Source organism: Ciconia boyciana, chromosome 25 (assembly GCF_034638445.1).
Source record: "Ciconia boyciana chromosome 25, ASM3463844v1, whole genome shotgun sequence".
Taxonomy (NCBI): domain Eukaryota; kingdom Metazoa; phylum Chordata; class Aves; order Ciconiiformes; family Ciconiidae; genus Ciconia; species Ciconia boyciana.
Window position 1 is genome coordinate 6021482 of NC_132958.1, and position 16930 is coordinate 6038411.

Consider the following 16930-nt stretch of genomic DNA (forward strand, 5'->3'; position numbering starts at 1 on the left):
CTGAGGACTGACACTTTAAACTCAGCTGGTGCAACCTGCTGGCTCCGAATAAAGCTTTTAAGTTTGGTGACTGTTAGCTGGTTCCTTTGCTTTTCTTAAAAAATATTTTTTTTCTGTACTCTTCTGTTTTCCTTTCTAAGATAACATGAGCAGTAAATGATGTAGAGCAGTACATCAAAAGGATGTCAAGGTAATACGCAGTGAAATGAATGCATGAACGTGCATCTCGCCATGCCATGTGTTTTAAAGCAGGCTCTCTCACTGCCACCGTCCCCAGGGTGCCACCGGCTGGTCTTGCATGCAGACCGTAGGAAAGGTCCAGGGCTGATATTTCCCTGGGGACCTGTGCAGAGACCCCCTTCCAACGCACGAACCAAGTGAGGGGCCTGTCTGCTTCCTACAAAGGGATCGGTACAGAGATGCTGTAACCGCAGCGAGGCGACCGCAGGCAGCCTGCTGATGGCATCCTGCACAACTGCGAGGGCTCCCCTCTGCAGCAAGAGGCAGACTCGACATGCAGCCCTGGGAAAGAGAAAACGGCTTTGTTGTGTGGGTACCTGACCTAAAAACAGTGCTTCCTCCTGCTCCAGAAAAGCTCCCTTTTCCCCCCCTTTTGTCTTGTCTCAGATACACTCTGCATTATCATTTTGTGGGTCAATCATAGCAGAGATTTATTAACTTCCGCCCGCAAGTGTCATAAAGGGAGTTCATAAGCAATTACTATTTATATATTTCTAATCACTTAATTCCACTCTGACTCTCCCTGCCTACAAGTGCCTAACAGCTCGTAGAATTGACTAGCCTTTGGCTGACGCTCACTATGCAGCCTGCCTTTGTCACAAAGCAGAGTGGAAGGGGGGCTTTTCTCCACCACCACCACCAGCCAGCAGCGTTCAGCACGTCATGGCCGCAAAGCACCACATGCCTCTGAGACGCTTGAGGAGAACCACAGATGCTGACCAAGGAGGGACATGTTCCCCGCGTGCTCCCAGAGGCTTTTCTTGCTGAGAGTTGAAGAATTAACGTGCGATTCGCAGCCTTGCCAGCTGGACTCGAACTGTTGAGCTGAGCAGAAGCCCTTGGTCTGCACACCAAGGTCTAAATATCTAAAACTCTTGGTCTCCTCCTCAGGTGGGGACGTGAACGGTGGGGCCTCCAACACAAACGCTGACCGCTTTGTCTCCTTCCAGTGGGGTTTGTTATTGCCTCTTGCGCTGGCACTCCAGTGTTGACACCCCCCTCCCCACTTCAGATCAGTAACCTCTGCACGTGTCAGCTCAGCATCTCCAGGAATGGCAAACCGTGTCATAAGAGACTTCATTTTAAATACCTTGTGCCATATGGCTACGATTCTTCTCAGCAGTTTCAGTGACTGTAACAGCTTAATGAAAATCCATTTGATGGGGCTGACTCCAGTTTTTGGCAACTGCTAGAAAAATGCTAAGTAAGTTGCATTCAATTTTAGAGGACAGCAATCCACATATTGACATCAGAGACGTATTCAAAGCCAAATTCCTTTTTAAGGATATGCTTCGCACCAGCTGAACCCCACCGGACATGCGACACGTGCTGAACGTGTACCTGTCACAAAGGAGAGCGACAGAAGTGCCCCTGCAATACACGCTTTTGCAATCCAGACCCAGCCAGGACAGCAAAGCGGCTCCAGGACCTCACTTCGGTGCGGAGTGCCAGCTGGATGGGCGTGAGCTGCAGCAGCCCTTGACTCTTGCGACAGCCCTCGGGGTCCTCACTCACAAGGCAGGAGCAGAAGCACAATCTGCAGTCACTGCTAGCAAACACTTCCCATCGTGTTTCTGATAAATACTGTTGTAATCTTCTTTCCAGCAATCTTCCCTCAGCAAGCCGCTTCTATTTTTATTGTTGTATAACCCCTGTTATCAAGTTCATCGTCCCCTTTTATTGAGCAATGAGCTCAGTGAATAGGAAAAGAAATTCTTCTAATAACGGGAAATTCACGACCGGTAGCAAAAGTTCCAGACTACATGACAAACATGAACAAGACAGAGTTTTTTCCAATTCCAAGTTTTGCCTTTTATATCACTTCACAGGCTACCTTTGGTATTTTTCATTGTCAATTATTTCTGTATTTCGAAAACAATAAGCAGAAAACCATGAAAACCCTGAGAAGCTGCAGACGACTTCACATCATTTCAGGGTGGGGATTTTGAAAATGCAGCACCGTCCCTTGCCGAACCAGCCTGCTGACAGAACCAGACAGCTTGCAGCTTTTCCAAACGCTCCTCCTGCGCTGCTCGCACGCGCCGCAGATCCCGCGGCACTTAGAGCAACGGCTCAGGAGGGGACGTGTTAAATAGAGACGGCAAACGAAGGATCTAAATCCGAGATCAGAGCCAAGTCCCTGGGTAACCGCTGTCTAAACTTTCCAACACGTGCCTCAGGTACAAGGATAAAAGTTACAGGCAGACATCCCAGAAGTTGCTGACTCAGCTGCCGCGACCACAGACCCACACACCCAGCCTCTTCCTCACCCAGAGGCCTCGGAGCAGAAGGTGGCAACGACCTGTGCAACACGTCCAAGCACCAGCAGGAGAGGCGAGTCCGTCTGCCCTGCTCTGGGCACTGCCTCGCTGCGCTCCGCCGAAAGCGCCAGCACCCGCAGGAAGGAAACTGCTTCCCACCGACCCCGCTTGGCCATGCCTCCCACTGGTTGCTTCCAGCTACGTTACCGCCTTTCTGATTGAACTTTTTAAAAATTTTTTTTAAATCACTGCTTCTCAGTGCCAAATTTCGCCCCCAGCCCACCCCCAAACACTGCTACAGGGTTAGGGGAGCATCCCCCAGCCACCCTCTGCGCAGGGCTGCTCTCCCCGAGACAGCCCGGACCCGCTTCCCTGCCTGCAACAGCACTGGGGCAAAGTCACTCCCACGTGTGCACGGACCCTGAGCAGCCACACCACGGTCATCAGCTCATACAAGAAAACTGCCTTTGCATCATCATTTAACCAACGGGTCTGAGACCTTGGGGCACTTCAGCCCCTCGGTCTGGCCCCCCCGTGGTGCTGGGCAGAGGCCAGCGTGCTTCGCCCTGCGCCAGGGCTGCCCCGCGCGGGGATTCGAACGCCTTGTCCTGAGCCCTGCCACCGAGGCGCTCGTTCCATCACCTGCCTGTGGTGATGCACCAGGAATTTCTGCACAGGTTCACTTTTCCTATTGTACAACCAAGGACAAGGAGCGCTATACGATAAAGCACCGAATTCAGCAACTCGGTTTCTTCCAGTCAAGAAAAAATAAAAAATTTCTGGTCCCTTATCCAATTTGCTCTGAAGGGCCTTAATCACCTGTCCCAGAATTAACAGCTTCCGAAACCTCCGTATTGGAGCACCAGGGAAGTGGCAACTGAGCACGTGCGTGAATGCCAAACACAAATAACAAGCCAAAAATTAAATGTCCTGATTTTCATGTTATGAATTATTTGTGGTTTTTGCTGCTGTCACTCTCCCATGGATTAACATCTCGTGTAACACTTCCTGTTTTCTTCTGTTGTTTAATTTGTCTTGCAATAAAAAGAAAAAAAAGTCTTTACTAATAATTAATGTGCTTTCAGCAACTCTGTCACTGCACTTACAACAAGGCATCTGAAGAAATGCAAAATACTGCCTTTTGAAGTGCCTTATTTCCCAGCACTATCAGCATGATGGATGGCTGAGCCTGTTCCATGAGTTCAGTTCTCCTTCTGCTTTTATCGTCTTGAGAAAGGAGTGCTCTGGGCGCTGGAGACCACAACAGGCTCCCAGTGCAGACAGCACCGCCGGCTATCCAGAGAAAAGGGCAGGGGACGGGGCAGCTCCTCGGAGCAGCACCGCACGGCCGGCTTTCCCCGGGGAAGAGCACCAGGACAGGACGCCCCGTCCCACAGTGACGGCGGGACCCCGTGCAGCCCACCCTGAGCCTGCTGCAAGAGGCCGATTTCGCAGCCGTGGCATCTGCAGCCTCTGCCTGTACCAGCGCCTGAATTCACGTGCTCTCCTCCGCAGCCCCAGCGGAGGTGGGACAGGGCCCTTGCCAGCGAGCGACGTGACGGAGCCCGGATAATCCTGCGTCCCAGAGGTGATGCTGGCGAGGTCCCAACCCATGAGGAGCTTGCTACGAGCCACGTCCTCAGAAGACATGCGTGCTATTTTCAGTTTTTCCTGTTCTGCCAAACCAAAAAATGCTCCATGTCCCTCCAGCTGTGCTGCACATCTGCCATCTCTGCCACACTTCACCTTCCCTGCAATTCTTGTTTGGCTTGGGGTTCATCTGCCATCTCCCTACTCCCTCCATTCCTGAAATCCTCTCCAGAGTCAATTTGCTTCACTTCTGCATTCAGCCTTTGATGCATTTTGACATGCTTTATTGGAGCCTTGAAAATCAGAACAAGATTGTGTGTGGCATGAGCTGGGGAGCAGGAGAAATCCTGCACGTGTCTGCTGCATGTGTCAAAACACAGAGGAGAGGCTGCAGAGAGCAACACGGAGGAGACGGAGCCTCAGCACAGACAAGAGTCTCAACCTGAGCACCCCAAACACCCAACTTTGCACAGCTTCCCCCAGCGTAAGCAGCCAAATTGCTCCTTTGCTGGGACCTACTCCGTGATGTTTGCCAGGACTAGGAAAGGGACACTTAAGACAGCAACAGTGTCTTCTCAGTGGATGGAGATGATGTTTTTGAAAGGAGCCTCACGGCTCCCACGCCGTGGGGGGGAGAGCACCCGCGTGGGTGCTCCTTGCCCCGCGCCAGGAGCACGCTGCGCTGCTCCACGCAGAGGGCAAGAGACGCCCCACGAGAGCAGGCCCACGGAAAGAGGGGCCGGTTGCACGGTCCTCTGCGCGGGATTCAGCCGCGGGAGCAGGATCCCTCCAGGGATGTCTCGCTGAACTCCCCTGAGACTTGTGATCTGGGGGAGCTGCCAGATGTTCCCACCTCCTCAGCGGTGTCACCGAGGTACCGTTTATAAACAGCAGAACCAAGGAAGAAAAAAACCTGACAAACACGTCAGGCAAAGCAGTGCCCTCTGGCCAGGGGGAAGCCACGAGGCGCGGGTGACACCTTCCAGGCAGCAAAGCCAAGGCTCAGGGTGGGCAGTGCTCTGCATCCCCTAACCAGCACCACGCCACAGCACGGCACGCACTGGGCACGGGAGCAAATGGCGGAGATGCAAGCTTATGCGTGGCCGTAAAATCCAGCACGTGCCTTTCTGACCTACCTCTGCCTGAGGTGGGAACAAAGGGCGAGCCGAGGAAATTACAGGCACGGAGACTGAGAGAGCAAAGGAAAGGCCTGTGCATGCAGCAGAGAGCAAGCCCTCCGTGCCACAAGTTGCCTCAGGGGGTGACGGAGGAAGGATGCTGCCAAGTTTAAGGGGAGCTACACTGCAATTTTGAGAGCGGCACCATCATCCCTTCCCTACAAATACTTGTAGCCGGTTATACACATGAATTGTTCTAATTAGTCACACTACATCGTGTGGCAGGATTTAATTGCAAACATGTGCTGACTTGAATAAAAATACATTTTAAAAAGGAGATTGATACATTGTGACTGCTTTAATAAAGTTTGAGGGAAATGAACGAAGAGCAATCGCATTTTGTGCCTCGGCATCAGTTCTGCATCCTGCACTCTTCGAGGACGGGGCTCTGGCGCTCACTCCCACGCGGCCGGTGGCACAGCTCGGCCCCACGCAGCAGGGACAGCCCAGAAACGCTCCTGAGAGAAGGGGTGGAAACAGACCCGTGCAGGCTTGGGCAGAGGCTGCAGGCTGAGATGGAGGGCTTGATGCAGCCAGATGGCAGAGGGGAGGGACCCGCTTGTACTGGGACCAGCGGAGAGCTGGCGTGGGCGAGAAGCCAGGTGCCCTGGGCTGGGACGTCTCTGCTGCTGGCACCGCCCCGCAGAAACGGACTCCCCTCGACTAAGCCCCGGCCAAGGCCCACCCGGGGAAGGAAGCCTGGTCCCACAGAGCCTGGCACAGCCCTGGCGCCCGCTCCCTTCCCTCCTGCTCGCCTCCCCTTCTAAATCCTCCCACCTTCGCCCCCGCCGCCCCGGGCTGCGTTTCTGGCAGCTCTCGCACCGTGCTGCCCCGGCCTCTCCGGGACCCGCGCTGCCCAAGGACCCCGCATCACTCCGGGGACCCCGCGCGGCGTCGTGGGCCGGCAGCACGGGGCGCGGCGAGGCGCCTTGCGGGCTCGCACGCTGCGGAGCCAGGGTTACCCATGTGATGCTCGTGGTTGCTATGGAAACGGTGGTTTCTCACAAAAAGAGGCATAAATAGTCTCTGAGCCTTCCCGGCGCGCGCTCCGCACCACCAGGCTGCGGGCACCCCGAAAGTCGGGGGCTGCCGCGGCCCTGCCCCAGTCCCTGCCCCGCGGGTCGGCGCCAGGGCTGCGCTGCAGCGGGAGCCGAGGCAGGGGTAAGGCCAGAGCGTGGCTCCCACGCAGCCTTTCTCTGCAATTACAATCAGGACACGGCGTTTATTTTTGGCTAAGCAGGACCTACTTTTTCCTGTGGCTCCCTAATAACGTACAAAACAGTAGGAAGCGAGTCAAGCCGAATCCCGTGCCTGCAGCTCGTAGCCTCTGGAACTTTGCATAATCAGGGCTTGTCATTCCCTATCAGCTTCAGCCCAGAAACCCAAGAGGCAAAGCCGTGTAAGGTGGCAACAAGCTTAGAAGAAGCCTTCGGAGAACAAATCTGTCCATCACTGATGGGGGATTATTTTAATGCTGGATTCCTTGATAAAGTCTGCACGCCGGTTTAGCTGGCCAAGCTAAAGCACCTCGCACCAGAACCAGCTTCAGCCTCAACAACGCCAACCCCAAATCAGTTTAACGTCACTGCTTGCTTGCCGGCAGTACTAAAAGCTCCCTGCCCAGCAAAGGTTAACGAAGTTAGTGACAGCAGAAGCAGAGATGCTCCTGGTTATCCTCCCTGTCATCCGAGCTCCCGCGGGTGGGCTGAGCTCCTCTCCCCTCCTGCCTGCGACACATCCGATATTTGCCAGCCGGAGCTGCCTCACCGAATGCCAGCCGGTGAGGATTTATGGGAGTCCAGGTCTCCCCGAGGCAGCCAAGCAGCATTGGCCAGGAACCCTCCCTACTTGTAATGATTGATGGACTCCGTTCCCTTCAGCTACAGCTCCCCTGCTATAGCAGAGCTTTTTGTAATCAATGAAATGATTTAGAAACAAGACACCAGGAATGCAAATGGTTTGTATCTACATCTCCTAGTTAGCATGGCACAGCTAAACCCCTGGCCTAATTTAATTGCACATCCAAATTCCACATCCTCTAAAGGGTATCAGCAGATTTCATTATACTTCTTCACATTATCATGTAATCTGTCAATTAGCTTTGTGTGCAACAGCAAACAACAAGGAGCTTTATCTTAAGTAAAACATAAAACATTTACATCCCTCCTACAGCCTTTTCTTTTTCTTTGCCCGTCCGTGATTTAAAAGAGAAAAAACACAACCCCTCTTTTGTTTGCATTTGTGTTCCTCTAAGAAGCAGGAGCATCTCCCGTGCTCATCCACATGCAGCAGAAGCATGCTGGACTTTTAAGTTTTGTCAGACCTGCCTTGCATTTGGGAGCATGTCAGCAAGCCACTCGGGTAATTCATGCTTCATTTTCCCCTCTGGAAGAAAACCACACCACTATCCTCTCCCTTAACAACAGATGAGCAATGAGAAATGGTTCATCAATGCCCATTGTAGAACTCCAGCTCTGCGTGTGAAAGGGTCTCCAGAAATGCAAACTATTATATTTTCATCAGTGAGAAATTAAACTGCCATCGCAGAACGGCCAGAGTCAGGCACGCTCCAGGCTGGGCAGCAACTGCTCCTTTCAGAGATCGGCTCTGACTCCAGGATTTGGAAAGGTCTCCCTCTCTCTGCATAGTCTGGGGACTCCTATTCCTACAGCATTTATTAGGCATCCTCTGTGGTACCGAGAAGCAACAGAAAGGCATTAAAACAAGTTAATGTGTTTCATACAACATCAGTTTTCAAAGTGGGGTTTGTAAGTTATCCTTCAGTCATGGCCATCAGCCTTCCTTTCTGGCTAGAGAGGAAAAAAGGCTGAAAAATGCTTTTCATATATTCTGCAAAACCAAAAAGATCTCTGTGCTTTGGCAGGCGTGGGAAAACACCTTTGCATGATGCACACGCAGATCCAAAACTTCTAAAAAGGTGCAGACTTCTCCAAAAAAGCAGACTGAAGAGATGCCTCCGTTATACCACCTACCAGAAGCAAAGAGGTCAAGACCTGGCAGTACAGGATTCCTAGAAACAGGAAAGCATTCATCAGGTAACACCAAATTCCCAAAGTAAAGCACAATCAGAGCCAGATGAGAAAGAAACACTCATCATAGCGTGACTTATTCCTGAGAAGACTGAATGTAATGGGGTTCACCATGATCTGCGTCAGCTGGCAGAGATGATACGAAACAGCCCCATGACCTCCTCAGCACAAACAGCAACAGAGCTCGCTCTGAAACCGCAACAGAGCTTGGTAATTTGAGAAAGCCTGAAACAGCCTGCATTGCAGAAAGAGACTGTGAAACTCCTGAAGAGCTTCATAACCATGAATTAGCGAAGATAACTATAGATGGCACCGAGAACTTGGCTCCTTCCTGCTTTGCAATGTCATTTCTTGCCCGGTTTCAGAGCCGTTTCAGGAGCAAAGCAGCTCCTCGCGTCCCTCTGTCTTCACACCCCGTCCAAGCACTACCCGTCCCCGCACGTGGGGGATCCCCCATGAACCCTCAGCCTGCACCATGAGGAACCGGTGCCGCCGGCAGCGCTGCGGAGCGTGGGGGGCCGCAGCCAGCGCCTCTTCACGTCAGCACGGCACGCAGAAATCACAGTAAAAAGGTCTGACAATTAAAGAGAGAAAATAACAGGTCCCCACACTCTGCATGGCTCCCGTCACTGCCAGGCTCCTGTGAACTACAGTCGTGTGCTTGAAAATTAGACAGATTTATTATTGCTACAATTAGTAGTATCATGAAGTATCTCTGGTGGCAGGAAATAATATTGTCATAAACTTGTATAATTGCTTAATATTTTCAAATGAGCAGTTGGATCCACAGTTATCATCTTGATGCTTTCACCAGTGACATTGTAGGGTGGAAAACACAAAATTGATGCATTAGTTTTCATTTTAAGTCAAGCTAAACTCTGGCACTCTCTGCCACGTGCCGTCACTGAAGCCAAGACTCTGTAAAGCTCAAAGAGGTGGTAAGCGGGGATGTGGAAAGCACCAGCGTCCCGTGGTGCACGGTTACGGCCGAGAGCAGGTGAAACGCTCCCGGGGTTCAGCCCAGCTCTGACCGTGGGAACACAAGTGCCGCCGGCGAGCACCGAGCGCAGTCCGTCGCGATCCCAGCGTGGCTTCGGCCACCCCCTCCCACGCACCCGGCGTGGCCACAGGAGGGGCCCGGGCTGCGAAGGCCCATGCCGGCTCTGCGGCCGCCCTGCCACCGTGAGACCCGACCGCGGAGCCTGCTCGGCCGTCCGACGCGCCGGGGCGTGCGTGTGCACACCAACATTTCAACTTATTTTTTGCACAGTGGGAAGGAAAAATCCCAGTAATCATGCCAGTCTCCCGCTTGTTCACCAAGAGTGCACGGGCACGTCCACGGACCCCAGGGCGTTTCAAGGCACGGGTGCGACAGGCAGCACCTCCACGCTGCGATCTGGGTCAAATGCCAGGGCTCGGGCTGGCTGCGCTGCACCGCGCCATGCCAGCCTCAACACCTCAGCCGTGCACAGAGGCCGCTCCAGTTTCTGCCTCTCTTACCAATACCGTCAGCTCACATGTGCTTATTATATTTCAAACAACAGAGGAGCTTGCACAGCATCCCATACAACAGGGGTTTAACCGATTAATTTACAGCTTCAAAAGCAGTGGGTGTTCAATTCCATCCTGTTCCCGGGGTTTCTGACAAGCCACTCTGGGTGCTGCAGATCCAACGCTCAGAGTTTTTCCCATTTTCTTTATGTAATTTTGAAACCAGTGTGTGCCTCGTATTCACAGCTAGCTGCTGGGTGTCACGTCTGTGGCTGTATCCTTCAAGACAGCTTTAAATACCAATGTCTCACTTTGCCACCAAGTCCGCCCGCTGTTTTTAAGCGGCTGGATCAAATTTAGGAACAGTTTTAAGTTCACAGTGCAGTTCCCTGTGTCTCCTAGCGTTGATACCGATTTTTGAGAGCCGCACGTGCAGCTCCATCAAACCCAGCTCATGGGCAGCCAGGGCCTTGTTCAGGTACCCCGTGTGAGACACACACAAGTAATATGTATGTGATATATAATCAAGTAGATCAAAGCGGGAGGCAGGTGACACCTCTAGGGCCTCAAGTGCAGAGGCTGATATACTGAAAAGGTTTATTTATACTCTCCCACCTTGAAGATTTGTTTCACCAACAAACACGTATTGAGAAGAAGCAGGTCCAAGCTTAACTACATCTTCTACCCCATTTCCCCTTTAACAATACAAAATCAATCTATTTCTGCTTTGGAATTAAGAGGAGTGATATTCTTCTCCCCTATCGCTTTCCAAATGAAGCTCCTGAAAGCCCTTTTTGAAGCTTCCCGGTTGCATTTCCAGACCTGCTCCCCCTCCGTGCTCTGAAGAAATGGATTAAGCAAGCCCTTTGAAGTGCTGCTGCTCATGAGCCGCTCTGGGGTGAGCTTGGCTCAGCTTTTTGTCGTGTCCTGGAAGGAGGACAGCAACCACCGCTCGCCTTCCAATTTCCCTCTCATCCCGCAGATGCCGAGGGGGGACAGGGCTGGAGCCAGCGCACACCCCCAGGTGGGACACGGCGCTCCCCCACGGCAGCCCTCGCCGCCCACCGGGCACCCTCCTGCAGCCACCACCTCCCTCCAAAAGCGATGCCCAGCTCAAAAGCAAGCCCCTCGCCACCAGCGCAAGCCCTCTCCCTTCTGCTGCATCCCCACCCTCTGCTCAGCACGAGGCAGCACCCTGCAAGCCGTCCCATCCGCCCAGACCCCGCAGCGGTGCACGGCCAAGCGACTGCCCGCACAGGCGCCTGCAGCAACGCAGCCTGGGGACACCGACCCTACCTCACTCACAGGCCAACAGACCCTTGACTTGGCGTCACCAGATCTGCGAATTCTTGCAAAAAATCCCAGGACCGAACCTTGTCCATACAGGCAAAATGCTGTCGTGGGACAAACGCTGCGCTGCACGCGTGAATTCCCCTACACTGAGAGTCTGACAGCCAATGCAGGGTAAGCCACCAGCGTCCCCTGCCAGCACATTAAAGGCCTAAAAGCTGTCAAGCATTGCACAACAGGCAAGTTTTAATATTGAGAATATTCATCTCCAGCCATTTCTAGTTAATGGAACAAAGCAAACTGTCGAGAAAAATGGGAACATTACAGTAAAAACAACAACAAATTAAACTCTAATGCAATTAGAGAGCAATTAGGGATCTATCCTCTGGGAGCATTTTGGAACTCTGGGTCTTTCTCAAAATCTGATCTCTCTGCAACTTTATTTCTTTCTAATTAATAAATGAAGAAGCGAATGGCATGGCTCCCCCCCAGTCCCCTGCAAAATGCCATCTCCCTGCTCTGCAGGAGCAGAAGGTGGTGGCAGGTAGAAGCGTTCACACCTCCGAGCTGAGGAGAAATGCAGCTGTCAGCAGAACGAGGCACAAAGGCAGGGAAAACAGAAATCACCACCGATGTCTGTTGCAAGGTGACCAGAAACGCGAAGACCCAAATGCTCTTGTGCAAGAGCCAGGCTGAGCAGGCATGAGCAGACAGCGGAGCACGAGCGACCCTGGAAACCCCTTTGCTTTCCTAAACACAGCTCCCACATAAGCCACAGCCCAGAAAAATATGTATTTAATTCCTCTTGACTTTTTAAACTTACCCACGTATATGCCTATAGATAAGCACCCACTTAACCAAATTGCTCAAGTACGCTGCAGAAAGGAGCAGGACGCCCTTTGGGCATCGGGCTCTGCCGTGTCCTGGCCAGGGCAGAAGGAGCCTTCAGCAGCGCACGGTGGCACGGGTGCCCCACGACCCGCGCACTGCCTGCGCTCTACCCCAGCACGTCTGGAAAGGAGCGTTGGGCACATCCTTCCCTGGAGGGCGGGGGACGTTCAGTGTGGTGCCAACAAAGCGCCCAAAAGTTACAGAAAAACTGAAATGAAGGGGCAAAGCTGGACCGTCCCATTAAACCAGTGCCTCCCCAGCCTCTTCCACAAGCTGCCTGAAGGTCACAGCTGCAAAACTGATACAGCAAAGCCTGGCTCTGTTCAACCTTCCACCAGTGGATGCAAACACAGTAAACGCTCTCTGCAGAGGAGAAGATGGCATGGTGTGGAGGTTTCCCCTTGTTTCCTGAAGCTGCTGCTATTCCTGGGGGCAGCCCCACCTGCACTACGCAACTCTGGTACTCTTCAGCAAGGGCTGTTTTTAAACACTTTGTAAGGAATAATAAAGCTTCCCTAAGTCCTGCTACCTGCCCGGCAGCCGTCAGGGAGACGACTCCCTCGGTGTTCAGGGGAGGAAGGCACCAGTGCAACGGAGGGAGGTGGGAGCCTTGACCTTCATCTGTTTCTGTACCCAAATCCACCTTTGGGAACACCAGCGGCCCCGTTTTGGCCTAGAAATTGGCCCAGTTCTGATCTCTCAAACCAGTTCTGGATCTCAAGTCACACCTTTTTCCTTGGGAGCTTAACCCAGATAAAGCAAGACGCCCAGATCCAACAGTGCCCAGGCCACCCAGTGCAAGGATCAGCCGGGACCACCCCCAGGAGCCCCAGCCTTGCCTGGCTGTCTCAGACCCTGCAGCAATTTCCGAGGGGCTTCTGGGAGCCCTCCCAACTCTGAAGAACACCTTGCAATGAAAAAGGGTCAGATTAGAGACTCACGGGTCTGAAAAAGATGCTGACTTTTGGTCAAAAGTTGCTTCTTGCAAATGAGTAATTCTCAAAAAATCCCCACTATTATTGTCTACATTTGATCACTGACGTGGGGGAGGAGGGCTGTGTGTTGGTGGGTTTGGGGATTTTTCCGCCCCTCAACAGCAAAACCCCTGCAGGGAGGGGTGATAAATCCGTAGCTGGACCAGACTGGCCATCAGCGTTCCCAGGTAAATCTCCGGGCACGAAGAGGGGGAGTTAGGTGGTGCAGTGCCATACACCACACCACAAAGCTCCCCAGAGAGAAAGCTGGGAGTACACTGGGAGTACGGTGCCGAGCCAGCAAGGATCAACTGGCTGCACCAATTCCTTTGCAAACTGGAAGCAGCAAATCAACCAGATCCAGGCAAACATCAGCAAAACACCTCCATGCATAGACAACACCTTTTCAAGAAGAGTTAGTCAGCAATGCTGTGAACAGCTGGGGAGGCCTGTCAGGGGTGTAGTATGTGCTCTACAGCACACCTGGGAAAGTGGAAACGCAGCAGCACTCCACCTCCTCCGGGCTTTTCAGCACAGGAGAGGGCAGAGCAGGGCAGAAAAGCCTGAGGGAGGAAGGCTGGATGCAGGAGGAAAGTTAAGACAGTGCAACTCAGAGCCAAGGGAAGTGACTTCCGAAACATGCACACCCAAGTCGGCCGGGTACGTACACAGAAATGCGGTGCAAACTGCTACATAGGGACAAGGATTAATTATGTGGAGTGACTCAGAAGTGACTAAGAACGATCAGATAAAATCAATTGGGGGGAACGGTTGTGGAAATCAATCCGAATTTTGGAAGTCCCACCCCAGGATGTGGTCAGAAGGCAGGATCCTCCCCATGGAAGGAAGCAGATGCAGGGGGCACTGGGATTAGGAGGTTTGTAATCGACAGGTCTACACTGCTCTGGGAGTAATAAAGGATTCCTGTCCTCCTGTTTCTGATTAAAAATGGGTCTTTCCCCCCGATTTTCTCTGGAAAGCTCCTGTGCTGCCCCTCCCTCCTGTCCCTTCCTTCAGTAGATGAGTCACTGTCTAGCAACCTTTATCAAAATACCTCTTACAAAATTGCTTATCAAGTCCCTGCCATTTCCTGCCCCACAGCACAGGGCAAGGAGAAGCGGCCAGAGATGCTCCAAGTCACTGTCCCTTTCCTGTGGAATGACAAGAGTCCCGAAGCTGAAACTCCTCTGCCCAGCGTCCCCCCTCCACGCTGCCCCTCTCCAGCAGCGTCCCCCTGCTCCCCTCTTGCACCCCAGAGCCGGTTGCTTGTGTTTTGCAGATGGATCGCACGTGCTCATGCGAGAGCCAACAGCACAATCTCATGCAGAAAATGCAAACTGGTGATTTTTAGCCGTCTCCTCAAGGCTTTGCAAACCTTGTTCTTCACCCAATACCGCACGCTAAGGTCACTCCAACAGCAGAGAGCAAAAGGAGCGTGTGGCTGCCCGAAGGGCAGCGATCGGGGCAGGTTTAACATCAGGAACTGAGGGGGCACTGCCCCGGTCTGGTATCGCTCATCAACGGACACGGACCGCCAGCAATTCCGACAGCTCAAGGGTCAGGTACCAGATATCTTCCACGCCGCCCAAAACAGCAGTCACCCCGCTCGTGCTGCGCAAGGGACAGCCTTTGCTGAGGCTCCCAGACCCACGGACGACTCCAGGGCAAGACAGGGGGTCGGCCGGCCCCGTGGAGATGCACAGACCGATCCCCCTTCGCCGGCGACGAGCAGCCGCGCCGGCCGGAGCTGCTGGCCCCAGCGCGCTGCAGTGAGCCGGGTCAGGGCTGTCCCCGGGGGCGGCAGCCCCAGCCCCCGCGCTCAGCTGCCTCCCTGCAAACGGGCTTTTGCTCTCTAAGCGGTGCCGACTTGGGAAGTTCTCCAAACTTCCCAAACGACAGAGAGAACAGGCTTGTTTTCCTGCATCTGCAGGGATCCCCGCTCGCGTCCCGCAGCCCGAGGAGCTCCCGTTCCCGCGCCGGACCGCGGGGACGCCCGCCCAGGGTCCATTCCGTAAAAGCACCCCGAGTTTCCACCGAGCGTCCGGCACGGGGCCGCCCGCGCCGAGGGGCCCGCCCGGCTGCGGCCGCCGCCTCGCAGCTGGCTGCAGCGGCCAGGGAGAACTCCCCCGCGAAGACATCCTAGCGCCCGGCTCGGGGCCGGCCCGCTCGCCCCCCGTACGCGGGTCCCCTCCCGCCGGGCGCGCCCAGCCGGCGCAGACACCGGCTCCCCCGCAGCGGGCGCCGGGCGGGAGCCCCGAGCAGGGGCCGCCCCTCCGCAGCAGGGCTCGCGGTGCCGAACCCCGCTCGGGCAAGCCCCCGCTGCACCCGGCAGCTGATCCCGGCCGGCCGGCGGGCCGCCTCCCGCCGCTCTCCCACGGACGCCGTTATCAGACGGCTCCGCTTTCCCGTGAACTTTCCGCCAACTCCGAGCAACAGCTCCGAGCAACGCGCAGAGGCGCCCGCCGGCGGGGACGCGCCGGTACCTTCGCGCCGCTGGCCGGGCCGGCGGGCCGAGGCCAGCCGAGCTGCTCCCGCGACGCCGCCAGGGAAGGCGCCCAGCCGAGCCGCCGCCGCTCTCCCCGCCGCCGCTCTCCCCGCCGCTCTCCGGCGGCCCCGGCCAACTGCGCGGACGGCGCCGGGCGAGCCTCCGCCGCCGCGCCGGCTCCTCCCCGGGCAGCAGCGATTGGCTCCGCCGCGCTCCGCAGGGCTGCGCCGGGCCCCGCAGCCCCCCGCCGCATCCAGCTCCCACCGGCAGCGAGAGCCGCCCCGGCGGCGACGCCCGCGGCAGGCCCCGGTCCCGGCAGGCTGGGGAGGCGGAGCCCCCCCGACACGGCCCGGGCCAGAGCGGCCGAGAGGGGCTTTCCTCGCTGCGAAAACGCAGGGATGCGCAAATCTGATTTGCGGGGCAGAGGCTGCGAAGGCTATCACGGGCTCCGGGGGGAACGCGTCTGCTTCCAGAGTCATACTTTTGCAGATGACGCGCTTATTTTAATACCCTGGCTTTGTGGAGCGAGCACGCCTCGCGCTGCGGGCACCCGCCGCACGCAGCACCGAGGGACGGCTGGAGGCAAGACCCCAGGCGGGAACGAAGGGTGGGAACAGCTTTCTCAAAGCAGTGGCCAGAGGAGAGCAGATACCGAAGGGAACGGGACGGGTTCGTCTTCAGCCAAAGGGTAGTCACGGCCTCCCTTAGGCAGGACTGATGGGACGCAGAAGCCAAGGAACAAGGGCCCAAGGGCAGGGGCAGAGCAGGGGAGGGCAAGGCGATAAACAGGGAAAGGAGAAATCGGGGGGATGCAGACCTCTGCAAACCACGCGCGATGAGGAGACAATCCCTAATACAGCACCACGCACACATGCCCAGGAGTCTGCAACGCACAGCCAGGCTTAAGCCAAACCGATCTCCCCACGCTGAAATCCAGTAACAGCTGAATCTAGAAAGAGAGCGGACTTCCCTTATTTTTTGTGCACGATATCCTCCAGGCAAAGCCACTTCAGAGTTCAGACTGAAAGTCCTGAAAACCAGGGTGTAGATGAGCACGATCCCATACACCTTCTCTTTGCCAACACAAAACTTCAGAGGCAATGTCATCTCACTGCCCTCCTTTCTGCTTATAACGAAATAAGGAGGGCGAGGACCAGCTTGGTACCGCAGAGGGTTTCTGTCCCAGCTTTGCTGAATTGGCAGGCACCTCATTTGCCAACACATGAGCCTTACGACTTGCAGGTTAGGTAAGAAATGGGGACGCAATGGAGCAGAGAGAGGTTGTGCTCCAAGCCTTGCGAGGTGACGTTTCCAGCCTGTGATGCGCTTGCAAACAACAAGGAGAAAGGCAGTTAATCTGGCTCTGCTCCGCCTGCCTCTGTTCCCACAGCGTCTCTCAGCAGGGATGAGGGTACTGGGTCTCTGCAGTGGAGGGGAGATGCCTCAAAGGTCTTTGCAGCTCAAGGCAATAGAGGGTTGC

At 54.8% G+C, this 16930-nt stretch overlaps 1 protein-coding gene across 3 annotated transcripts in view; it reads right to left on the bottom strand.

Annotated features, from left to right (window-relative positions):
- The window catches only part of ZMAT4 (zinc finger matrin-type 4), a 71400-nt gene extending 55546 nt beyond the window's left edge, over positions 1-15854 (bottom strand). Inside the window, exon 1 of one of the 3 annotated variants that reach the window (XM_072846268.1) lies at positions 15449-15854. In XM_072846268.1, coding sequence (XP_072702369.1) covers positions 15449-15703 — 255 coding nt within the window. In that variant the 5' untranslated portion in view covers positions 15704-15854. The remainder of the gene's footprint in view (positions 1-15448) is intronic. The other 2 variants (XM_072846266.1, XM_072846267.1) reach the window with 2 other exon arrangements.
- Between the last annotated feature and the right edge of the window lie 1076 nt (positions 15855-16930).